This window comes from Eptatretus burgeri, chromosome 8, assembly GCF_056783735.1.
Source record: "Eptatretus burgeri isolate ZD-2024b chromosome 8, Ebu_testis_v1, whole genome shotgun sequence".
NCBI lineage: Eukaryota > Metazoa > Chordata > Myxini > Myxiniformes > Myxinidae > Eptatretus > Eptatretus burgeri.
In genome coordinates, this window is record NC_140968.1 from 68,105,671 (window position 1) to 68,132,546 (window position 26,876).

Below are 26,876 nucleotides of genomic sequence, written 5' to 3' on the forward strand. Positions count from 1 at the left end.
ACTTGGACACAAGCTCGATATCATGGTCTAGTTGTGTTTTTTTTTGTATGAGGGCCATCCCACATCCCTTGTGGCAGAGCCATGCCCACTTGAACTTTTTTTTTCTCTCGATTTTTTTCTCGCAATTTCATTTGTTCGAAGCTGTGCGTAATGTTCATAAGTACAACATATAAAAAAATCCGATTTGATTTGGTCAATTTTGACGGAAGAGATAGGTTTTTACCATAGGGTTTCCTCAAAAGCTTCCACTAACTCAATTGTACCTATCGTGCTATTGTTCAATAATGCCCGCGAACCATCGTCGCCTCCTGGCTCGTTGATATTATTTTGCAATAATGTTAATATTTAATGTCATTATTATGCTATTATCATTATTTTTGTTATTACTTTTGTTGAAGGAAGCAGCCTTGGAAGAATGCCTTGACAATGTGGAATGATGCTCAAGCTGCTATCTGTTCACCTAAACATGCTTTTTTGAAGGTGGAAAAAGGCAATAAACCCCCTCGGATTTTTTGGAGTCTTCTAAAACAACATTGGCGAAGTGACTGTGAAAACAAGTGACTGTGTACTCCAAATACAATTAAGGTGTCTGATGCGTCACTCGTACTACCCTCTCCCACCACCACCAGGAGCGGTGCTAACCAGTTCACATTTACGTGGAGAATTTACATCGACCCCACCTTCGAAACCAAAGGAACAACCTGACTGAGGGGGGTAGGAGGCAAATGAAGTCGCTTTGTTTTACCACCATTAGTCCCCCTGGCAAGTTTGCTTGCGATTGGATAAGTAACCATTGAATGCATCGACCAGACAGACAGACACCAAATTGCGTATTTTAATATTATTGGTGTATTTATAATAAAAATTTTATTATAACGATCAATTTTTTTGTTTAGTTTTCTTTTATGATGTAATAAACATGAAACTCGACATGCTGTTGCTATACGTGGAATTGAATTGAATGAACCTTTTTACCATTTAATTTTAATTACAGAATTTTTGAATTTTATAAACATACAGGAACATAATGTTCCTGTATGATTTTTTAATGTATAGGCCAGAAAACTTTTTCACATTCATTTAAGAGGATTTTGAGTGCCGTTACCTTTTCATAGGTGGTGTTGTGGTGCCCATGTCAAGTTGCCCTGAGGGCATTAAAAGTTGACCACAATGCATTAAATGTTGAACGGACCAAGCAGGACAGGTCGATAACCCTCTCCCTGGAGGCCATTAATGAGCCAGCTGGGTTTTATGTGCAATTCAATCATGACATGGTAATTATCCAAGGACTTTCTGGATTTTTGAGAAGAATGGACTTCTGCTGTCTTCAGCTTGATGAGAACAAACAACCTTTAACAAGCCAATCCAGAGAGTATGATGAAAAAGAGGAAGAAGAAAAACGATTGAAGGAAAAAGGTTACATAAGAGGTTGATATATTAAATAGAATGTAAATAAACCATTTCTCTTTTCAATTAAAAACTCACAAGCACATAGACAAACCCACAAACCGCCATCAATTGTGTCTGAGCAAATTACCAAACCCCGACGAGAAATGAAGTGAGACAGACAAAGAGCTCTGTCGAGGCAACAATAGCATTCCTGTGCCTTAGCTCTTTAATGGTCTTGTCTTGCAAAGTCGTCTTCTATCATCTCGCCTTTTAAAATAAACATTCTCCATTGTGACGGTTTCATGTGCATAAAATAAAATAAAAATGGGCAGGTGCAGTTGCAGCACAGTGAGATGTTTCAGGCTGTTGTTTGTCTGTTTACTTCCAAGCAAGCATTAATCTTGGAAGGTCTGACATGAAAGCAGCAAAAATAATTCAAGATAATTGAGGAAGAAAAAAAACAATGGAAGTCATTTTGGGAAAGTCGAGAGTAATGGACACACGTTTGCCAGGACACGGGTCCAAGGAACCCATTTTTCTCCCATGACACTTGTCACATGTCTACAGGCCAGCACACCTGCCTCTGCCTTCCGACTATAAGTCGTGATAATCGGTCAGGTAACCCTAAACAAAGTGTGGCCAGGATACTAACACAATGGATAATCCTTTTCAAAGGACACCAAGGAATGATGAATATTTTTGATTCTGATGTACCATCCTCTTTAATACAGAGCATTGGTGTTACCAAAGCAGTTTCTTGGCAAGGGTTATCCAGGGAGGTTTGCCATTGCCTTTCCAGCGTTGTTTATCCATGCTCTATCATTTTAAATGCTCAATATCAAGCAAGGAATCAGCGCATACCATTTTAACGTCTTTGGTACGACTCGGCCAGGGTTTGAACCACCTGGACCGCCGACCTTCCAGTCTCAGAACGGATGCTCTAATCATCACGCCACTGGGTTTGGTCATGATTAATATGCACAAACTAAATACTGATCAGGTATACCGGTTTTATATTCTCTTTTGAAGGAGCTTGCACTCCGAAATGCAGCACTCTCTGCTGGCAATGCACCAGAATAGCAGATTATGGTTTGGATTATGAAATGGACTGTAAATGCAGAATGTTATTAAAATACAGTCACCGGTGCATGTATTGGGATGTGACCATTTGATTTGATTTGATGTCCCACACTCTATGCAGAGCGTTGGTGCTACCGAAGCATAATCCTTGCTTAGCAGCTGCTGGGTGGTTTGCCATTGCTTTCCCAGAAGCAGTCAGGGCAGGAATTTGGAATTTGTTGGCCTTTATGCAACCCTTTACGTGTTCAGTTTGCAATCAATCGCTGATCCGCCCTTCTGCCTGGCCTCTGGCCCACACCCTGTCCACGTCAAGGCAGCCATTGAGCTGGTAGGAAAGGGGGCGTAGGGTCGCAACACGGGGTCAGGAACAGGAAGTGAGGTCGACCCCCTTCAACTCTTTGCCACACTCCACCCTTCCATTCTTCTGTCCTGTTTTCTGTCAATGCAAAATGTTCAGGCACGACTGTTGTTTTATTGTCTTTTATTGGATAAGATGCATTCACCAGAACAATAATAGCAAGCTACAACCAAAATATACACACTAGATAGGGAAAGATGTATCACTGTATGGTCAAGCTACACTACAGCTTAGCAAATACAAGAACAACAAGCCGTCATCAGGGCTAGGTGTGCTGGGTGGTCATGTACATTCAACACTCCGCTGGGAGCCGGGGAGAGACAGGGTAGCAGGACACGGTCAGACGAGCGAGCAAAGTGTAAAGGCCTTATTCGCGCGCACACGTGACGAGCAAAACATGCGTGTGCAAACCAAACACGCACACCCACTGCGCCTTTCACCTCCATCAATACACACTCAACTCCCAGCCAGCCATTCGTGCCATACAAACAACAAGAAGAAGAAACAAAAACCGGCACGAGGGGCCTGGCTGACAGCCACCGTGCCTGATTGACAACCTTCACGGCCTTCTCAGTGGGAGGGGGTAGAATTTAAATGGGGGTTGCAAAGAACCCGATTGCCAGACCTGCCCAAACTAAGATCTCTATCATATACAGCACCCACCTACCCCCACCCAACCACTTCCTGTCCTCAAGCCTCTCCCACCCATTTTACTTTGTCCTTCTTCCCTTGACCTAAACCCTGAGTCCTGTGTCCGACATTCCATGCAAATGGTCTCCTGTTCAATGCCCCCTAACGAAATTTATTCTTGTATGTTCTTGCTCAGCTTACCCTCCCCCTTACCAAACATCTTCCCTTAACCTGTCTTGTGTCTTCCTCAGTATTATGTATTTGATGCACTATCCTCTACTTTTCAGTGGATACTAGACCATACCCGAGAGGACACGAGACCTTGCTGGCTTCAGGACTGAAATATCTTCATATAAAACACCCTCAATTCCCTCCCCTCCCTTACCCCCCACCCCAAAACCCCTCGCTATTACTAATAACCCCTACTCCATACACTCAGGAGACCTAGCTCAAGCCTGGACCCTCAGCTTGCTGTTGCCAGTTCCACAAACAGCTGGCCTTTCATAGCAACAAGGGAGATTGGGGGTACGCAGGGTCAGACAGGGCAGGGGCTGGACTCGCACCAAGAACCCTCAGGTATCTGGCATCAAATCCAGCAGCCGGCCAGCTGACTCATTAGGATTTGATTGGCGTGGTGAGGTAGAATCAAGTCTATACAATCTTTCATCATCTTTGGTTATTCGAGAAAAATACACAATATAATATTAGAAAAAAAAAAGAAAAAAAGAAATAAAAGCAGATAAAATCAGAGAAAAAAAAACAAGAAAAAAGCACACTTTTAAACACAGCACTGTGATAAAAAATTAAATAATAGCCTATCTTCATATATAATTGAGGTATATCCCCGGCTGGCTGTGACGATAATTCACACTGAGGTATCTGTCAACCAGTAACTCTGTATCCCGCGGAGCAATGAGTGTCTCTCACACACACACACACACACACACACACACACACACACACACACACACACACACACACACACACACACACACACACACACACACACACACACACACACACACACACACACACACACACACACAGTAAAAACTCCGCTGGGTGTTTGGCCACAAAGGGCAATAAGGAATAAACAAAAAGATACAAGAGGAATATGGGAAAAAAGAAAAAGAATACAGGAGAGACAAGTTAAAAAAACAACAGGATTAAAGAAAATGGGAAGGAATAAAGGTTCAGCATTAAAAGCCAAAAGGATAAAAAGAAGAAGGAAGGACAAAACGGTGTGTGAGGAAGTTGAGTGAGAGAAGGAGATGAAAGCACCACCCTTACTCACACACCTACACCCCCCCCCCCAATACACAACAATCAGTGATGGGAATCAAACCCACCCAGCCTGACATTCAACCTCGACCCAGTCCCACCTTCATTCATCAACTACATCTTACTACCCCCTTCCCCCTCCTTTTTCTCCCACCTTCACAAGCCAACCGGTGGTTTTCTTTACTTCCACCATGGTGAGGGCCTGAGAACGTTTCAAACAGTGTTAATTCAACTTTGTCCACACATCACACACACACACACACACACACACACACACACACACACACACACACACACACACACACACACACCGACACTAAAATATAATCTTCCTCTGAAGTTGCACGATTTAGATTGGCAGCTAAAATATGACTTCCACTTCCATTCCTTTCTACGACACAACCTCCACCTCCTCCAATATTCCTTTCATTTTTCTCCTACCTAACCCACTCTTCCCTCCATCCTCACACAGCAGAAACCGGGTGCTGTTTGCAAAAGAGTTAATGCATTCTTAAACAAAAAAGCAATCAAATTCACCGCGTCGCCATCACGAAAATGTAGGGACCCATATTATACGAGTACAACTGTATAATACCTCAAAGTGCTGTATTATTGCAATCTGCACTGTATGCAATGCTCAAGTGGAACATAAAATACAGAAGCCTTTACGCAATTATTTGCAATGATTTCCATCGACTGAACCCCTAACGACTAAAAAGGTTGAGTTATGAAGAGTTGTTTGCGATTGGATGCTCGAGTGCAATAATTCCACGATTGTGTGAATCCTCGGGTCATAAACAGGGATGCCGAAACGGAATCACAGTTATTGTGTCTGTTGAAAGAACAGTAGGCTGACCTATATAGGGATTTTCAAATTTACTAATCAAAATGGCATACGTCATGCATTAACCTAGTAATGCCTTTAAAAAAAAAATCTGCCTTAAAAAAAGAAATCTGCTCTATATTAACCAATCAAAATAACCTGCTATATAGTTTCATAACGACACTTGGTGGTGTAATGGTTAGAACTGTCCACTGGGAGGTCAGTGGTTTGAACCCTGGCTGAGCATACCAATTACGTTTGAAAAGGTCTATGCTGCTTCCTTGTTTGATTCTCAACATTTTAAAAGGATAGAGCAAGGACAAACAACCACAGGTTGACAACCATTGTGCAGGTTTGGTGTGCCTAATGGTGTCCTCCTGTGTTGAAGTTCCTTTTTAGGGAACTCATTGTTATGATAAGCCTGTTTAAAATTTTTCTTATTGGCTGGGAAGCAAGGATTCTTTCTTCTTTCAAACCAGCTGAAACACATATTTATCCTCAATTTAGTTCTTCACAAGAGGAATAAGAAACAGTAACCTGTTGGCTTGTGAAGATCAAGGTATTCGGAAGTCCCAAGAAAGCATCATCCAAAGTGGCAAAATCAAGAGGAAGATTCCATTCATTCTGTCAAACTTTCTCCCTTTCTATATCTCAACAGCAATATTATGAGATTGATATATATATATATATATATATATATATATATATATATATATATATATATATATATATATATATCTATATCTATATCTATATCTCTCTATCTCTATCTCTATCTCTCTGTCTCTCTCTCTCTCTCTGTCTCTCTGTCTCTCTCTGTCTCTCTGTCTCTGTCTGTCTGTCTGTCTCTCTCTCTCTCTCTCTCTCTCTCTCTCTCTCTCTCTCTCTCTCTCTCTCTCTCTCTCTCTCTCTCTCTCTCTCTCTCTGTCTGTCTCTCTGTGTGTTGCCAATTATTAAAATCTTTATAATAATGTTATTATTATCAACACTTCAGTTAAAATGCATCATAAGCTATTGCATCGACAGCTCCCCCACTGGGGGCTAGTCCTGAGCACAAGAAACACAAAACGAACATCCAAACGCCCACCCCCCCCCAACCTCTCTTCCATTCCCCCGAAACCCTCTTTTTCCCGATTAAAAAACCCGTTGTACGTCGCAAGCGAAAATCTTTGGTTTAGTCCACATACTTAGGCAATGCGGTCCGCGATTGTTAAAGCTCCATCTCTCTCAATTCCTCTCTCCGACTCTTTGGTTTCCATGGGGTGGGGGATGTAAAAGGGGGAACGAGAGAGATGGTTGAGAAACCCGTCTGTTTCCTTGGTCACATTAAGGCTTCCTGTTCAATTCTGGCGCGCACGTCACAACCGCACGGCAACACAGAAGAACCTCAGATCCCTTGGGAGAGAAAGAAAAAAAAAAACCAGGAAATAAAATCGGGAAATTTATCTTCCGTACTTAAGTATAAAGATTGGAAAAGCATAAAGACCCAAATTTCAATGAGAGTCCTAAAAGCCTACTTTCAATGCAAGAATGAGGAGGGAAAGTCAGTGAAACAAAAGAAACTGAAATCAATTGTGAAAGTTGCTTCAATTGAAGATCGACTTCCCCTTGGGTTTATGGGTTTAATATCAACAAGGTTTCAGGAAGAAAAAAAAAGTGTCCGAGAACTTGGGGTGGATGACAAACTTAGTGGTGGAAGTTGAAGGTGTAAGGCTGCTTCAGGGAAGGTAAAACAAAGGAGGTGCAGAAGGGTGAAGCATCATGGGGACTGGCGGTTGGGTGCCTGGGCGACATGGGTTCCTGGAAGAGACTTTCCATGGTGGGAATGATGTGAAGGGCCAAGACCTGGGCTTGCCAGGTCATGTGGTGATCCCTGGCTGCTGCTGGCTGACCCTCCTGTGGATACCCCACCACCTCCAAGACCTCCAATGCCCCCCGCGACACTTGCTCCCCCACTGAGGCCCCCGCTGCAGCTGACTCCCCCGTGTGCTGAGACAGAGGGACGACGAGCAAACAGCATGCCTTGGAGGGATAGAGTAGGGAGGGTAAATATTGCAGCCAGTTATGTTATTCAGAAAAGATCTTCAATGACTTCAGGTGTGTTCTCTTAACCCTTTAAGGACCAAGGGACATGCAAGTCCCAAAACTTTAAGATGGTTTATGTCAGATATTTTCTCTGATACTTTAGATTACATTATGTTTGAACATTGGGAAACATTGTAGCTAACACTGGGTAAGAGCTTTTGTCTTTTCTGTTTCTTTTGTTGTTTTTTTTGTTGATAACAAAAAGTTGCTTCTTTTTTTTTTTGAATTTCAATTAAAGAAATTAAACGTTAGCCAAACTAATAATAAAATTCGACTTGTATCTGAAAATTATGCTCAAGATCTTCTTGTGGTCTTCAAAGGATAAACAGATACCATCAATGCCTGCTGTGCATCCCAAGGAATGGTTACCAATCCTACTCTATATAATTTCAACCCAGTGAACACATAAATTCATGATATCATAACAGTCACAATTGAAGGGGAAGATCAACCTCTGACACTGACGCTCTGCAAAAGAAAGCACTTACAAACAAGATTTTGTGAGTTACCTTCAAACAATGTTTTGGCACATGCACAGCAAAGCTGATATATGTGTGTGTGTGTGTGTGTGTGTGTGTGTGTGTGTGTGTGTGTGTGTGTGTGTGTGTGTGTGTGTGTGTGTGTGTGTGTGTGTGTGTGTGTGTGTGTGTGTGTGTGTGTGTGTGTGGTGTGTGTGTGTGTGCGCACTAGCGGGGTAGGCTTAAACAATGTTTGCAATGCTTACACAAACAACAACTTCCACAATGTGGAAGCATACGAACAATGTAGTGGGGCAACTTAGCATAACAATTGTGCATTTTGTGAGGAAAGCACCAAATTTGGCACACTAGTAGCCTATCATATTATGAACAGATTTGGATATTGGGCCATCTCAAAATTTTTGATGGCAGTGGATAATGGCTGCCACAGCCATCAGCGGCTGAATTTGAGATGGCCCAATATCCAAATCTGTTCATATGTTAGGCTACGAGTGTGCCAAATTTGGTGCTTTCCTCACAAAATGCACAATTGTTATGCTATATTTAGCTAAGTTGCCCCACTACTGCTTCCCCATTGTCTTGGGTCATTCACCTGCATTTGATTTTTCATTTATTTTTTCAATTAATTACATTTTCATTTACAGATGCTTTCTGACAGTTCTGTCATTTTTCCTGGTGTATCGGCTTCAATGTCCATCGGTATGGAAAATCACCGTGCTTCCCCATTGTCTTGGGGTCGCTCACTTGCATTTACATTTTTCTTTCTTTTTTTCATTTATTTATAATTTCATTTACAGACGCTTTCCAACAGTTCTGTGACTTTTTCCAGTGTACCAGCTTTGATGTCAGTCAGCACACAAAATTACTCTGCTTCCCCATTGTCTCAGATTGCTCATCTGCATTTTTCTTTTTTTTTGTTCATTTATTTATTTTCATTTATTTATATTTTCATTTATGGATGTTTTCCAATGGTTCTGTGATTTTTTTTTTCCGGTGTGTTGGCTTTGATGTCTACTGGCACGCAAAATTTCAGCTTTCTACTTGTCCCGGAAGGTCCTGATCTTTAATATCAGTGAATCAGTGAATCAGTGATCAGTCAGTGCATTAGTGAATCAGTGGTTAGAAAGAGCTTTCGACAATAAATATATATATATATATATATATATATATATATATATATATATATATATATATATATATATATATATATATATATATATATATATATATACATATACACACACATATATACATATACACACACACACACACACACACACACACACACACACACTGTACAAAACATTAGGAACACCTTCCTAATATTGAGTTTCACCCCCCCCTCCCCCCTGTTTGCCCTTAGAACATCAATTCGTCGAGACATGGACTCCACAAGGTGTCGAAAGCGTTACACAGGGATGTTAGCCCGTGTTGACTCCAGTGCTTGTAATAAAGTTGTGTCAAGTTGCCTGGTAGTGGATCTCTACTCTGAATAGCTAATTCCATCTCATCCCAGAGATGCTCAATTGGATTGAGATCTGGTGACTGAGGAGGCCACTGGAATAAACTGAATTCACTGTCATGTTCATGGAACCATTCCTGGACAATCCTCACCTTGTGGCATGGGGCATTATCCTGCTGAAGAAATCCATTCGCAGATGGATACATTACTGCCATGAAGGGATGCACCTGAATGGCAATGATGTTCAGATATCCCCACACCATCATGAAAACACCCCCCCCCCCCCACACCATCACACCACCACCAGCCTGCAAAGTTAACATGGTATGATGGATGCATGTACTCATGTGGTTTTCTCCTTACCCTTGTCCTCCCATCAACATGAAACAGCAGGAACTGGGATTCATCAGACCAGGAAATGTTTTTCCAATCCTCCAGTGTCTGTGTTTTAGTTCCTAGCCCACTGTAACCCTCGGTTCTTGCTGAAAGAAGTGGAACTCTGTATGGTCGCCAGCTGCCATACCCCATTCGTCTCAAGGTACGAGGAGTTGAGCATTCTTTTATGGGTCTTCCGGCACCAAAATTGTACTGGACTGTCAGTTGACTTCCTGTTGCACGTCTGTTGCTCTGCACAAATCGTGTCAGCCTCCTTTGGCCTCTTTCATCAATGAACCGTTTTTGACGACTGGCCTGCCGTTGGCTGGATGTCCTTTGGGTGGTGGACCATTCTTGATACACACTGGAAAATGTTGAGCGTGAAAAACACAGCAGCGTTGGGGTTCTTGACACAAACCGGTGCACCTGACACCAACTCCCATAACCTGTTCAAAGGCACTTAAATCTTTTGTCTTACCCATTAACCCTCTGAGTCTCAAGGCTTTAAAATCCTTCTTTAACCTGTCTCCTTCCTTTCATCTGCACTGATTGAAGTGGATTTAATAGGTGCAGTAAATAAGGGATCATAGCTTTCACCACCTGGATTCACCTGATCAGTCTATTTCTTGGAAAGAGCAGGAATTCCTCATGTTTTGTACACTGAGTGTGTATATATACCATGTATATGCATATACAGTGCCTACAGAAAGTAGACATCCCCTTTCAAAATTTTTTACCTTTTGTTGCCATGGAACATGGAATTAAATTCCATTCAATCAGACTTTTTCCACCTTTATTTACACATCTTAACCCACAACTTCCATGTGAAAAACAACTTCCATAAATTTCAGAAAATTAATTAAAAATACAAAACTAGAATATAACTACCAACTCCGGATCGGATGCAGCCGAGCGGAACTGCCAAGGACGTACCGGCTGGAATGAACAGATTATCGGGGATAAAGACCCAGCTAAACTTTGATCCGAACCATGCTGGACCAATGAAGGAAAAGACAAAAACAAACTGGGAACATTTCTACAATAATTTATTTACACTAGGTGAGGAAAAACATGTGGTACAGGAACAAGTTTATAGGTGTGTTATGCAGGGGAAAGAAGAGAGAGATGTAGTGCGACAATTTTTACAGCAACTTATAAAATCAGACACCGTGCAGACTTACGTGAGATTAATACAAGCAACAATTACAATAATCAAAAATCTTACACAATTTACTTAAAGGACAGGCGCCACACACTCAGGCACACACTCAGACAAAATAAACCCCATTAAAAGAAAAGGGGACCTTCCGCAGTTCGGAAGGGAGGGAGTTGAGGTCGCAGTTCTGGGTACCTGAGAACCTCGGGGGAAGGGATGCTCCATGGTGCGGCACCTGACAAAGGTTGAGTTGGTCAGCCACAACCGTACGTGTGGAGTTCGTGTCCGTGAAGAATCTTGAGTGGAGAGTGCGGGCCGCCGAAGCGAGACGCGAGTAGACACTTTGCAACAACGCCAACGAACCCACCGAACTCTCCGACAACCAAAGAACCAACGATCTTCCTTCTTTCTTTCTCAAGACCCTTCCATCAACTCAACCACCCCCACAAAGCAAACCCTCAAATCCAACTATGAACTCCACAAACTCCAAGCACTCAACTCTCCTCTGAGGATCGCTTCGTACTTTATAGATCCCCTGGGTGGGGAAGGGCATTGGTGAAGCTGACGTCATCGTCCGTCCTGATTGGACAGGGCTTTCATGGGGTCCGCCCTTTCTGGACGGGGTTTCAGCCAGGCCGACAAGCCCGCCCACTCCACGCATGTGAGGACCCACCAAGAAGGAACTACTGCAAGATTTTGCCTCTAAAAACGAGTCGCTGGTTAGGTGAGTAGGCGGTGAAGTGCTTGTCTAGCCCAAATGAGAATAGCAACCGAGAGGAAGGTACTGTGGCTCCAACAACAGGGGAAATAAAAGAAGGGGAGAAAATGATTTATTAATCTAACTAAAAAAACATTGCAACACACCCCTTTTGCTTTCCCACTACACACAAGGGAGGGATCTATCTGCACATATACTAATGGCATAACTAAATTTGGGCCAACTGTATGTTTGAATGCATATGGTTCCTAGAACCATAACACTACCCCCCTCCCTTTTGCTAGACTCGACCCGAGTCATTTACATCTGTGTGGCATGCAGGTGTAGGTTTCCCCAAGTACATTTTACCTACGGATCCTTGAGTGCGACATTTTGAATACATGTCCCAAAAATAAATAACCTAGTGCGTTGCGTAACTAAACTAACAGACTCATTCGGAAAACTTAACTATACTGAACAAAAATATAAACGCACCAACCTAAATATCTAAGTCAAGATTGCCATTATGGGAAAATGGTCAAACTGATGATATGTTTGAGCAATGGTTCCTTTGTTTTGCTCAAGACAGATGTTCCCATTGAAATTGACCACTCTGAATGTGTGGACTCACACGTTGAGTAATCCTTCCCATGAGCACCATGGGGCTTGACAGAGTGATGGTCAGTGAGCGTGAGCAGGACACAAACACTCCCTATAGCTTGCCCTATAAAAGGCCTCCCCAAAATGTGGACTGGTGCCAAATGTCAACATGCCACAGATGTCACAAATCTTGAGGGAGCGCGCCATTGGCATGCTGAATGCTGGGACGTCAGTACGGGCCGTTGCAGCACACTTCAATGTCCACCACTCCACCATTAGCCGCCTGAGAACGCGCCTCAGAGAGACTGGAAGCACTGTGAACTGCCCACATGCCCGGCGACCACGTGTGACCACCGCCGGTCAGGATCGTCACATGAGGCTGCAACATCTCCGGGATCGACTCCGACCGGCCACGAGGACTGCCGATGAGACTGTCGGGCTGCATAACAGGCGCATTTCAGCCCAGACGGTGCGTAACCGCTTGAGGGAGGCCAACCTCCGAGCCCGCCGACCACACCGGGGACTCGACCTCACTGCAGTCCGGCGTCACACCCGACTGAACTGGGCCAATGTTCACTTGCGCTGGACCCTCGCACGATGGAGGAGAGTGCTGTTCACCGATGAGTCGCGGTTCCAGCTGTATCGGGCTGATGGCGGACTCCGCGTCTGGCGTTGGGCTGGGGAGCGCTACACTGACGCCAATGTCCTTCGTCGGGTGTCACACGATGGTGCCAGTGTTATGGTGTGGGCAGGCATATGCCATGGAGAGCGCACTTGGCTTCATTTCATTGAAGGCAACTTGAACGGGCAGGGGTACAGGGACGAGATACTCAGACCCATCGTCGTGCCGTTTGTGCGCCTTCACCATGTGACGTTTCAGCACGACAATGCTTGCCCCCATGTTGCCAGGATCTGCATGGACTTCCTCGGTGAGGAGGACATTGATGTCCTCGAATGGCCTCCATATTCTCCCGACATGTCACCCTTGGAGCACCTTTGGGACGTTCTTGATCGACGCGTACGACAACGTTACGCAGTCCCAGAGAACGTCCGCCAGCTCCGTGTGGCTCTCCAGGAGGAATGGGAAAACATCCCTCAGGCCACCATCGATAATCTGTTGATCTCCATGCACCGGAGATGCACCGCTCTGCGCGACGCCAACGGTGGACACACCCGCTACTGACTGTGTGAACTCTGACAGTGACACCTCGGTTGTGTCGGCTGTTGTAGCGCAAAGACTGTCGCCAGAATTCTCAAGGAACTCTTTGAAATTTAATGCTCAATTGTCATGGATTCTATAACCAAATTGTTGTGAAGATTTAGTATTAATGAGTTCGAGGTAAAATAGTAACAATTGCTTGGTGCGTTTATATTTTTGCGCTTGGTGCGTTTATATTTTTGTTTAGTATATATTGCCGGCGCTAAACTAACAACAACAGGTGGGTTAGGACTATATACATTCTAATATTTACACTACCCATGGCCCAGGACCTGTGACTTGAGGAGAGAACAATAAAGTCAACGTTCGTGGTTGAGTGCCACAGCAGGCAATTGATGGTCAGACATCTTCAGGACCCTCAATGGTCCCTTGTTTGTCGGTGAATTTTTTTTATTATTTCGTTCCTGGCTGCTGGAGGCAACTCACCCTAACACGGCAGGCCACACGCCATTTCACAGGCCATTTGAACTGGCCTTTATGCAACAAGGAGATCTCCGGGCTGCTCAATGCAGTCCCTGGTCCATTTGAACTGGCATTTATACAACAAGGAACTATCCGGGCTGCCCAGTGCAGTCCCCAGTCTCGCGGCTGCTTGTGGGGCGGCAGTCCTTGCAAACATTTCCACAGAGATGATCCTGGCGCACATGGTAAAGGTGGTGATATGGCAATGCAAATAAAGGCATGGGCAGGTATGGAGTCAAGGCAAAGGCATCAAAAGGCATGACAAATGCAGACCAGGTAAGGTGCAACAAGTCGGCACATGAAGCTGGCCAGCCTCGGTGTGGTCTCATGAGGTTGTGGAGGGAGTGCGGTGGCGTTGGCCAGTCCGAAGACGGGCTCGGACCTATCCTATTGTCTCCCCCCAACCTATTGCCTATGCCTGTCCTTGTCCATACCCACCCCCATTGGCTTGTAACAAAAAAATACAACAAAATTTAGACTTTTTATTTTATTTTATTTTTTAATTTTATAATTACGTGTGTCCCAAACCCCCTTATCGTCTGTTTGGCTAACCTGTCCTGACTGTCCCTCCCCAATCCCTAAGATCCCTTTGGAAGGGATCAAGGAAGAGACTAATGAATCTGTCTCGAGGCCCAATGCAGCCTCAGAATAACTCCCACAGGTTTCAGAAATCCCAAGATGAGTCCAGCGGCCTACGAACAGCAAAGGGATGGATGGTGCGAAGGAGTACACGTTTCCGATCTATCCTAGCATTTATTAAACGTTAATCTAGCCGGGGCTTTTCAACACGCCTGTCTCTTTAAACTATTGGTTCTAGCAACCACGATTCCCGTCGCCTGTGTTGGTGTTCGTTATTAATTTGGGCCTGGGTAGCAAATTTTCTCTCGTGCTTTTGCACAATTTCGTGGCTGGGAAGCGTGGCTCAACTGGCAGGTATACCCATCTGCCGAACTCGATCTTCGGTACCCCCGGGTCGCTGAGGCTGTCTCCGAGCCTACCTACTCCTTATGAACGTGGGGGATGCCCTTCCTGGCATCTTCCCCGTCGATGCCCACATGGCATTTTGGTGCTCCAGGTCCCGTTTCCGTGGGCAACCCGTGTCCATTACGCTAACTCGGTCCCTTGGACCCATGGCCGACTCTGGCCAACTACTTCAGTGCCCGGGGTGCCCTCTACTCAGTACGCATATTTCATCAGCCACGCTCCCAGACGGTCAATAGTCTCCTGCACTGTGCAAAAGGTTTCGTGCCTTCGTCCAACACCAACAACCAGAACGACATCCGTTTGGTTAATTTAGCTAACCCGTGAACTAACATTACACTAACCCCGGGTTCCCTTGGGTGGGACTCACTCCTCCCCCCAATCATTCGTTCGCACCATGCATTCTACATCCACTCCATTCACACTTGGGCCCGCTGACCAACGTTCATTCACCATATTTCTTTCTTGGTTTCATTTTAATTTTTCACATCACACTGACGCTTCACTAGCTCTGTTCCCCTAACTAGCTCGTGCTCCCCGTCATCCCTTATTCTAATGCAGGTTCCATTTAATTATATCGCTAAGCTACGTCCCCACTTTGTACTTTATAGATCCCCCTGGGCGGGGAGGGGCGTTGGCGAAGCTGACGTCATCGTCCGTCCCAATTGGACAGGGCCTTCATGGGGTCCCTTTCTGGGTGAGGTTTCGGCCAGGCCAACAAGCCCGCCCACTCCACGCGTGTGAGGACCCACCAAGAAGGAACTACTGCAAGATTTTGCCTCCAAAAACGAGTCGCTGGTTAGGCGAGTAGGCGGTGAAGCGCTTGTCTAGCCCAAACGAGAATAGCAAGCGAGAGGAAGGTACTGCGGCTCCAACAACAGGGAAAATAAAATAAAAGGGGAGAAAATGATTTATTAATCTAACTAAAAAAACATCGCAACACACCCCTTTGCTTTCCACTACACACAAAGGAGGGATCTATTTGCACATATACTAATGGCATAACTAACTTTGGGACAACTGTATGTTTGTATGCATACAGTTCCTAGAGCCGTAACAATATAATATATCCAGTATTTATGTCTTTGCTTTACAAGACATGGGTGGGGTAAAAAAATGTAATCGCAGCGATTGACAATTGACCACAGCATAAGGGAAGGAATATGACAGAAAGTAGGGTCGGAAGGAAGTGGGACGAGTGATAAAAGAAGGTAAACAAGATTGTGATAAAAGAAGAGGTGAAGGGAAGGATTAAACAAGGGCATTCACTGGGGGTAAGTGAGGATGGGACTGTCAAAAAATGATTGCCAATTTTTCACAAGTAATAAATAGATAGCCCCTTAGTGTCCAATGCCAAATATTTGGATTACTTCTGATATAAACTTGCGTATTCTCCCTTATCGTGCACTGACCATTCCTCGAACCCCTTCAAGGGTGTGCATGTTTATTAATTGACCGACTCCTTCCTGGGCTCCCTAAGTCCAAGCTTTCTACTCAGTTCCACTCCTCAGTCAACCTTGTTTTTCCTACCAGAGGAGTTTCCTTCCTGTGTCCAACCAATGCACTCTTCTAAACAAGAAAAAGAGCAATTAGGGATTGCAGACCCTCGCCAGGCCTTGTTTTGTGTGTGTTTTGTGGTGTTATATGCTTGGTGTTGGCTTAATGGTTAGGGTGGTGGGTTTAGGATCCTAGGATCCTGAGTTCAAATCCCACTTGGATGTTGAATTAATACCAGGTGGGGTTGACTCTGCCTGTCATCCTTCCAAGGTCGGCAAAATGAGTGCCAGCTTGCTGGTATCCTGTGTCGAAGTGGTGACCCGTCCAGGATTGTGCCCAATAAACAAGGAGACTGCTTAGGCAGCACCAATGCTCTGCACAGAGTATGGTCCCAATGGATGGATGGATGTGTGGTGTTAGTGTAGTTTTGTGTGGTATTTGTGTGCTGGTGTGTTACATAATTATTAAGAGACATCATTAGAACTGCTACTTTATAACTGTTGGAAGTGATGACTGGTTCAGCTATTTCAGATAAGATGATTGAAGGTTGTTTTTAAAAAAAAAAACAATATGGCTGCCGAATCACATGACCGATGACGTCATCAAAAAATTTATGGACCATTTTAACCCTAGATGACCCTCAACATTTTTCATACCGATCGGGTGTAGCATTCTACATGTGCAATTATGACATCGTAACGAAGGCACCCATGATGTCATTAAAAAAAATCTCTCATTCCCCATGACAAGTACTTGCTATGAGCCAAGTTTCAATTTTTTCCTTGATGCGGTTTCAGAGATACAGAGGCCCAAAATTTTTCTGTTTTTCCAAACGTGACCTATGACATCATAATTATCATTGAAACATTTCACACGAGTATTCGTACCAATGGTGAAAATTTTGTCTCAATCCGACAAGCGGTTGTGGAGAAAAACACGAAAGTTCTATGCAGACAAACAAACAAACGGACCCAAATGCAATCACCTCTCCTTCGATGAGGGTAATGAAGAACTCGTCTTGCTGGTGAAGGCTAGTGTGATCTGCTTCGACAGACAAGTGGATCAATGGATGGAATCAACAGGACATTGATCGAGGAATGCGAACTACCATGGAAAGCAAGGAGAAGCTGATGTTTATGGTGTTAACGCTCCCTTCCTCTTTTTCTCCGAAGAAGGGTTAATGCCTGAAATGTCAGCTTCTCCTTCTACTTCACACATGCGGTTAACATAGCTCGGTCAATGTCCTGTTGATTTCATCCATTATTAATCCACTCTTCCATCGAGTATATCAACGGGATCTCATGTTGACCCCTGTACCTACAAATGATCATTTGTACTTTCACTTACCATGTTTGTCTCTTCATCTCATTTACAACTATTTCCAAGAATGCTTGCCCTCTGTTTATCCAATGTTCATCCCAATGGTCCACTGACATTATGGAACCACTTCACTCACTATTGTTTAGCTCTTCCAGGAACCATAGTTTGCATATCAAAAAGTACACCGAAATAAAACAGCGTGGGTACCTGAGTAGAGAACACCATTGATCTCCACAGACATGTTGATACTGCTGGTTCCATTCGTGGACAGATTCAGGGCCATGTCCTGCCATTCTTCTGTGGAAACAAGCAAAGCACACAATGACACAGTCACATCAAACTTCCTTTATTCGCAACATGAATAAACAAATCGTTATCCACCTCCTCATAAAAACACTAACTAAAACCTCCATCGTCTCGACATGCCCTATCACAATATATCAAAAACCATCGATGGCCACAGTACTCGTGGCATTAATCCAAACTTCAAACACCATTTCTTCAACTTTCCTGACAAACCACATCCATCAATCCTCCAAAAACCTCCCAGAAGCTTGTCCCTTACCTCCTCCACCCTTCACACATCATTCAGATCCACTGTATACCATCTTCCCAAGCTCTTCATGGGGGCCTCCACCAATGGTGGAACCACCTCCCCTCCCAGCTCAAACCTGTGAACGTGATTCACAACCCCTCATCTTACCACAACACGTCTTCATTTTCTTGCCTTAAAATCCATCCTTGCCAGCCACATCAACCTTTCCAATCACTTCAGTACCTCTACTGCTGCATCAGCTGACTGTTGGACAACTGTCAAGTCATCCATGAATGTAAACATGGTGGCAAGCTTTGACCAGGGACTATCTCCACTTCTTTCCCATGTTCACTCACAGCACATATCAGCAACTCCATAACCAGCACAAACAAAATAGGTGAGATGGCACATCCCATCAGGATCCCCACTTCCAACTTCTGCCACTCTGTTATGTAAGACTTTGTCACAAACCATCATCGCTTCCACTTCTGACATTAAATCCTTCCTCTTCTCCCCCTCTTCTCTGTGTTTCCCGCCACATCCCTCTCCCTTCTACAGATCTCCTCATGTCTCTGTTCCCCACTGTTTTGTGCTTCCCTCTCCCGTCCCTCTTGTCTCCTGCTCCCCTTGTTATATGTTCTGTGTGTTAGCTCTTATACGAGCCTTGACATTGTGTATATGAAAAAAAATCCAAAACTGATCATAATATGCCATCAGAAAATCTCTAAATCTTCCCGTTACCCAAAATAAATCCATGGTATATCTGATCAAGGGATGTGGCACTGACCCGTATGCATTCTCCAAGTCCAGCCATACCACTGCAACATCCTTCATTTGCCTCATTGCCCCCTGTAATACTTGCCAGACCATTGCTGAGTGTTCAATACCCAAATAGAGCTGAGTTCTATCAATCCCAAATGGAGTTGAGGCAGTTCTCAAGTTGAGGCAGTTCTTTATATTCATGTACTTATGCCTTTAAAAGTACTACATATATATATATATATACACACACACACACATATACATATATACAGAGCCTGGTGTTGGCGCAGTGGTTAGGGCAGCGGCTTGGGATCCAAAAGGTCCTGAGTTCAAGCCCCGTTGGGCCACTGAATTAATACACCAGGGGTTGACTCAGCCTGTCATCCTTCCGAGGTCGGCAAAATGAGGACCAGTGTACTGGGCCCGGTGTATACCCCGGTTAAAATAGGTGTACCATATCCCTGTGTCGTAAGAGGCGACCAGGGTTACGTCAGGAAGGGTATCCGGCGTAAAACATGTGCCAAATCACTATGCGGATCATATGGATGATCCGCTGTGGCGATCCCTAAAAGGGAGCAGCCGAAAGAAGAAGAAGAAGAAGAAGAAGAAGATACATATATACAGAATGTCCATCGAGTGCTTGTGCAACTTTGAACTTTGACAACTTTTCATGTACCCATGACAGAAACAAACTGCAAATGGCATGCAAAAGCATAATTCATCACGTTGAGTTCAGTAGAAACACCCGCTCTCTCCGGGAGCATTGGCAAGTTTCCCCCCACCACCCCTCGCATGGGGTGGAGGTTTACCCTGGGTACGACCAACACATATGCAAAATTTGGTATTCGGAAGAAAATTGTGCTGTCCCCTCACCTCATGGGGTGGGGGAGGGCATAAGGAAGGGGATCCTTGTGCCTATGACCTGACTGAGTGCTACCAACACATATGTAAACTATGGTGGAGTTTGGGTCAGCCACGTTTTTGAGTCCCCCAGACTCTGTATAGAATTTATTGATGAACTTTGTGTGGACAGTGGCGTGAAAACGGGAAAGCAGGGGGGCCGAAAAACACCTCAATGGATAGGTTATGAGCTGTAGTTGTGCACCTTGACACTGTTTTTTTGACAGACATGAAGATGCGAGGAAAAAAACGGTATTTTTAATCGCGCTAATATATTATATTGCGAGACGCCAACCATGATGACGCTGCTAAACATACCCTTATTTCTGTGTTCCCATAACGGCCATCCATATCCAGTGCCCAACTGTGTCTGTCCTCCAGCAGTTGGGATACTTTTTTATTCGGTGGTTGGTGGCAGGATTTGCACTCCGGCCACCATAAAACCCTTTATTCCGCAAAACACACAAACGCAAAAAAATCTGAAAACCCACTCCGTGGGAGTACCTCCTGTGCAGCTTCCCTTCGCAGGGCAGCTCACCGGATGACGGGATTGGGGCAAAGCCTTCGGAACCCCCACTCCTTGATGACAGGAGGAAAACCATGGGGTATCCTTCCTGGGTCAGATTGCAGGAGAGTGTGTCGGAGTGGTGCTGAGGTGTCGTCCACCAGACGGTGGTCTCCTTGGGTTAACCTGAGGCGGTCCCTTCGGGTGGGTGCCTGGAATGTCCTATCCCTAAGAGAGGATGATCACCTGTCTCTGTTATCATCTGAGCTCAAGCGTTTGGACATCGGTATTGCAGCTCTCTCTGAGGTTCGGAGACCGGATTGCGGCGAGATAATGGTGGGTGGTTCCACCTACTATTGGTCTGGTCACTCTGATGGTTACCATACTCAAGGAGTTGCTGTAGCTGTGTCCAATAAGCTGACCCCAATGATAATTGAGGTAACACCGGTCAACGAGCGTATTATGAGACTAAGGATTCGTCACTCCTCAGGTGTCATTTCCCTGGTCTCTGTCTATGCTCCGACTGAGGCGAGTGACCTCACCGTGAAGGATGCATTCTACGCCATACTCGAGTCTGTGGTTGATCAGTGCCCCAGACGAGATACACTTCTAGTCTTGGGGTATTTCAATGCATCGACTGGAACTGATAGGGATGGTTATGAGACGTGTGTTGGTCCCCATGGGTCAGGAACTATGAATCAGAATAGCACTAAGTTCCTTGACTTTGCAAGAAGTCATGGACTTAGGGTGGCTGGTTCATGGTTTCAGCGCCCACAAGCTCATTGCTGGACTTGGTATTCCAACGCTTGCGGTGTGGCAAAGGATTGACCATGTCCTCGTTGACGGTCGCTGGAGGATGATCCAGAACTGCAGGGTCTACCGGAGTGCTCAGTTCCTCAATACTGACCACCGGCTTGTTGTAGCAACTCTAAAGCTGCACCTTAAATCCTGGAGAATGGTACCAACCCAGCCTAGGCTGGATGTTGGCAAGCTCAAGGATTAGAGAGTAGCTGAGGAGTTTGCAAACAGGCTGAGTGGACATTTGGGGTGTCTGGGTGCTTTGGGGGGGTCCTGAAGAGTTATAGATTACCTTCAAGCCCACCATCCTTGATGTTGCCAGTGGATGTCTTGGAGCTCACCGCAGGGCAAAGAAGAATTTTGTCTCTCAAGCTACACTGGATACCATTGACCAGAGTAGCAGGGCCAGGCTGAATGGCAGAGCTGAGCTGTTCAGGGAGCTGAGGCGTAAAACTGTACGTGCACTAAGGATGGACAAGGAGGCCAATGTGCGAGGAATCTGTGAGGGGGTAGAGCATCACCTGTGGACAGGTGATTCTCATCCCGCTTACAGGGGACTTCGCGCATTGCGTTCATCCAAGCCAATTCCTCGAAGCACTGCAGTTAGAGCAGAGAGTGGTAGGCTCTTGACAGAGGAGTCTGAAGTGAAGGCCCGCTGGGCCGGTTACTTTGAGCGGTTGTACCAGGCTGATCCACCAGCTGTCGAGTTGAACGTCAATGGTGTTACAATCCCTGTTGCTGACCCTCCAATCAATTGTGGTCCACCTTCGCTTGTGGAAACACGGGCTGCGGTGAACCGGTTGAAACAGGGTAAAGCTCCAGGGATCTGTGGCATCCATGCTGAACTTCTCAAGGCTGGTGGAAATGCTGCACTCGTGTCGTTGCATGCAGTTTTGTGCTCTGTCTGGAACACAGGCATCATCCCAACTGATTGGAAGAGGGGCCTTGTTGTCCCTATCTGGAAAGGAAAGGGTGATCGCCAAGACTACAACAACTACCGAGGGGTGACGCTGCTCTCAGTGCCGGGCAAGGTCTTTGCTCGGATAATTCTTGAGAGGGTTCGCCACCATCTGCTTGAGCACCAGCGTCCAGAGCAGTCAGGCTTTACACCAAAGAGGTCAACGATTGACCGTATCCTTGCCCTTCGTGTCCTCACCGAACGCAGACGAGAGTTTCGGCAGGGGCTGCTTGCAGCCTATGTTGATCTCTGTAAAGCATTCGATTCAGTGAATCGGGATGTCCTCTGGAGGATTCTTGGTCTTCGTGGGGTGCCACCAAAACTGATCGATCTGATGTCTGAACTCTACTCTGGTTCTGAGAGTGCTGTGAAGTGTGGTGGTACCATCTCTAACTTATTTCCAGTTGTTACTGGAGTCCGTCAGGGGTGTGTACTGACCCCCACACTTTTCAGCACTTGTATGGACTGGATTTTAGGGAGGATGTCGGAAAGATCAAACTGCGGTGCATCGTTTGGGAATGTCAAGATCTCGGACCTTGATTTCGCAGATGATGCAGTCATCTTTGCGGAGACTTTAGATATCCTTTTGGGGGCCCTCGAGGTGCTGAATGAGGAGTCGGAGCCACTGGGATTACGGGTTTCTTGGGTCAAAACTAAGATCCAGGCTTTCAATGACATCTTGGATGCTGCTGTCCTGTCTGTGTCTGTTTGTGGTGAGGATGTTGAGTTCGTGGAGAGATTCACTTACCTTGGCAGTGATATTCATGTCTGTGCTGGCTGTGAGTCAGAGGTCAATAGACGTCTGGGTCGGGCCTGGGGAGTCATGGATTCACTGGATCATGGGGTGTGGCGCTGCCGGTACCTGTGCGGGAGGACGAAAGTCTGAGTCTTCAGGTCCTTGGTGCTTCCAGTCTTGCTCTATGGATGCGAGACTTGGACTCTGACCAAGGATCTGAGACGGAGACTTAATTCCTTTGGTACCAGGTCTCTTCGGAGAATCCTTGGCGATCGCTGGTCAGATTTTGTGTCCAACGAGCGGTTGCTGAGAGAGACTCGGATGAGATTTGTTACCTGCATGGTCCGTGAGCGTCAGTTGTGGCTGTATGGACATGTGGCTCGTTTTCCTGACGCTGATCCTGCTCACCAGATTCTCTCAGTGAGGGAGTCTCATGAGTGGAGGAGGCTGATGGGCCGACCACATGCCTCGTGGTTGCAGCAGGTTGACCAGAATCTCAGGGAGATGGGGATGGGCCTGGCATCTGCCTGGGGGAAGGCCAGACGGAGGCCCCTGGAGTACCAGCGGAAAGTGGACGCAGCGACGCGCTGTTCTGGCACATGCTCCCATACCTGACCTGACCATAACGGCCTTTAACAACAAGAACGATAGCTTCATGGTCCTAGGGGACTCATATGTTCAAAAGAACATACCCTTATATATATTTTTAATGATTTTCAGATGTACATACATACATACATACATACATATTGTGATGGTCTGCAAAACCTTCACTCCCTAAGGCAATGGCACATAACATATAGCTGTTCCTGAGATAGTTATTTCATTAGTATTCATTTTAGATAGACCTTCCCTTGTGCATAATGGGTTTATGGGTCAATATGCATTGCATGGGCTTTAGATAAGTTTTTCTGCCCCTTCTTTTCCCATTTTCTTTGCTGCACACATGAGACTCCGTCATGCATGCATGCCAAATACCATAGTAACAGGCAGTTATTTGCATATGCACGCCAAAACCATTGAAATCATGTGCCATAATTGAACGTCATTTCACCTCAGCCCTCACCGTACTTGAACCACAACGCTACAAGATTTCATACACCATCAGGAATCCTTCATTATAATTGCCACACAATCGAACCACAACTCAAGCCCGCTTCCAATTGCCATTGAGGTCACAATCACAACCAACGATCACAACCACAGCCACACCGAACGATTCCAACCACAACCACCACAAACCACCATTCCATAGCTCAGCACTATGCTGATGCTGCCATTACTCAACCACATTCACCACCACTACCTTTTGGGACCGACAGGGAATGGGAGAGTGTGACACATCATTGCTGACGCTCAGGTCTGGATGTACAGACCTCTAACTTGGAGCGCAAGTGTGTGCTAGAACTCCATTCAATGTCGTGTCGGTAGCCCTGATGTTCTGCTCAATTATGGCCTCAATGGAATGTTCAGCACACGTTCATGGCCAAAGAGTGAGACCAAACACCTAAGTCCCATATTAATCACGTAGCTCAGCCGTGTGGAAGAGCTCGCTGAGTGAATGGGGCCATTTCCGCTGCAGGACTCTTGTATGGGTAGGGCCAGCACCGTGGTAATCATCCATGCACCAATGGGGGTGCTGGAAAACAACTACCACTCCATTTGTTCCAGTACTAAACTCCGCCCCTGCCAGGGGATTATAAAAGTGTTGTGAGTACCGCACAGAGGGTGGGATCGTTTGTTCTCTTGATGCGTGTTCTTGTCATTCCTGGTCGGCGAACAATGAACGGAGCTTGGCGGAACAAGCTGAGCAGAACAGAGTCTACAGAGCGGAGTGCTGAACGAGCGGAAGAGCCAGGCACCAGACCGAGTGCAGTCTTCGAGAGATTGCAACTTCCTCATGAAGTCCTGACCATTATAACGATCCTCCTTGATAATAGATATCCCGAGCAAGTCATTAACAGATGAGGTACACAAGTTCCTGAGTCCATCAAAAGAAGAAACAGTTGGACCTGATAGATGTCTGGTGTACCTGTGTCTACACTGGAAAGGAAAAGTGTCTCAACGTTTTGAGAATCAAATTAAGCAGACTGTGAACAATTCTGACTCTGCTGTACAACCGTGAATAATTTTCACCACTCACAAGCTGCTTCTGTCAATCCGTGAGAATGTACCGCCTACCATTCAATCTAACAATGTTGCTTACGAGTTTAAGTGCCAATGCTGAGCTTGGTACATGGGCTGTACATCTTTGTGGTTGATGGAGTGCATCAAACACAGCATGTCCTTTGACTGTAGGACAACATCTACCAACTGGCCAAAGACAACCACGATGGACATGTTGGAATGTACAACGTAAGGCTGCTGTTCCCTGTGCTTCAGCAAGTGGATCTCATCTTTTGAGTAATCCTCAGTGCACAGAGGAATTTAATGGAAGCTGGTTTTGAACCCTAAGCAAGGGACGTAGTGTCTCACCCCTCCGGATAATGGAGACAACGTTTATCAAGTCAAACGATCCAATATGTTGTCAACAAAAGGAATTTGTGCGTACGTTGTATCTCTTTTGACCATGTTAACTCTGTGGATGAATTCTGATGAACAATGGTGAATATTGGTGAGCATCCTCCTCTCCTATTTGGGTAAATTAACAACCAATGAGCGTTGACCTTATTACTCTGTGTCGACAAAACGTATTTTGTTCCCGCTTCATCCTGTTAGCGTTTTTCATGATGAGAGTGGACTGAAAAGCTGTGGCATGTCTCTGTTATTTTTTGAATGTTATTTTTTTAAAGTTTTGTACCACAAAATGTGCGTATGTCTTCTGGTATATGAAACTTTTTCTAACCACCGACTGACTCACTGACTAATATTAAAGATCAGCACCTTCTGGGTGACGTAGAAAGCTGAAATTTTGTGTGCCGATGGACATCGAAGCCAGTACACCAGGGGAAAAAATCACAGAACTGTCAGAAAGCATCTGTCAATGAAAATATAAACAAATGAAAACAAAAATGAAAAATCAAATGCAGGTGAGCGACCTGAGACAATGGAGAGGCATTGTTCGTATGCTTACACAATGTATAATGTGTAAGCATACCCCGCAAATATACACATTGTTGCGGTTCTGAGAACCCACGCAACATGACACGTATGGAGGAGATGGACGAAACAGTACCTTAAGGCGCTGTCACACCTTGACGATTTAGCCAGCAATGGCAACGTATAAAAATGTATGTAAAACTTTGGCGTACGCTGAAATTTTGATGTTTTTTTTTCAAGTTTTTGGCGTATTCATAACGAGTTAGTCATATGCATAACATATTAGTAACGTACACAGAAGGTTTCGTTGTCTGATAGATAACTTATACCAACGAATGATTAGCGTGTTGTCGGCGTTCACAACCTATGCCCAACGATAGTCCAACTTAGGCATAGCGCGCTGCACGTATCGCTGACGATCACATGGTGTAGCTTATTAAAAAGCTGCCGCTCGCCGATTCAAATCATAACCGCCTGAGAATCGGAAGTGTCAACATCGCAGTCACACCTTGACGATTTAGCCAGCTTATGCCGACCTCTGAAAAATGTGTCTAAAACGCTGACACAAGTCGAATATGTTATGGGTAAGTTTGGTTTACATGAAGAGCATGCTGAAAAACGATGAAGAATACTGTCATAAGTCGTAGTACATCTAGTACGTCGTGAAATTTCAAGCATGCTGAAAATTTTACAACGTACTCGCCGTATGGCTCACACGTTCCGCTACGCTGGGAATAATTTGTAGGCAC

The 26,876-nt window shown here is 45.2% G+C and overlaps 1 protein-coding gene and 1 long non-coding RNA gene across 6 annotated transcripts in view; one reads left to right on the forward strand and one right to left on the reverse strand.

Annotated features, from left to right (window-relative positions):
* The window catches only part of LOC147021954 (uncharacterized), a 50,079-nt gene extending 48,900 nt beyond the window's left edge, over positions 1-1,179 (forward strand). The window contains exon 4 of the long non-coding RNA XR_015061019.1: positions 630-1,179. This is a non-coding gene — a long non-coding RNA (uncharacterized LOC147021954). The remainder of the gene's footprint in view (positions 1-629) is intronic.
* A 312-nt stretch (positions 1,180-1,491) lies between these two features.
* Positions 1,492-26,876, reverse strand: part of ARID3A (AT-rich interaction domain 3A) — a 196,781-nt gene continuing 171,396 nt past the window's right edge. For 2 of the 5 annotated variants that reach the window (XM_085892425.1, XM_085892421.1), the window contains 2 exons: positions 18,102-18,191; positions 6,437-7,583 (listed from right to left, as the gene is read on the reverse strand). In XM_085892425.1, the coding sequence (XP_085748551.1) occupies positions 7,321-7,583; positions 18,102-18,191 (353 nt within the window). In that variant the 3' untranslated portion in view covers positions 6,437-7,320. Of the gene's footprint in view, positions 2,906-6,435; positions 7,584-12,504; positions 14,270-18,101; positions 18,192-26,876 lie in introns of those variants that run through there. The other 3 variants (XM_085892426.1, XM_085892422.1, XM_085892423.1) reach the window with 3 other exon arrangements.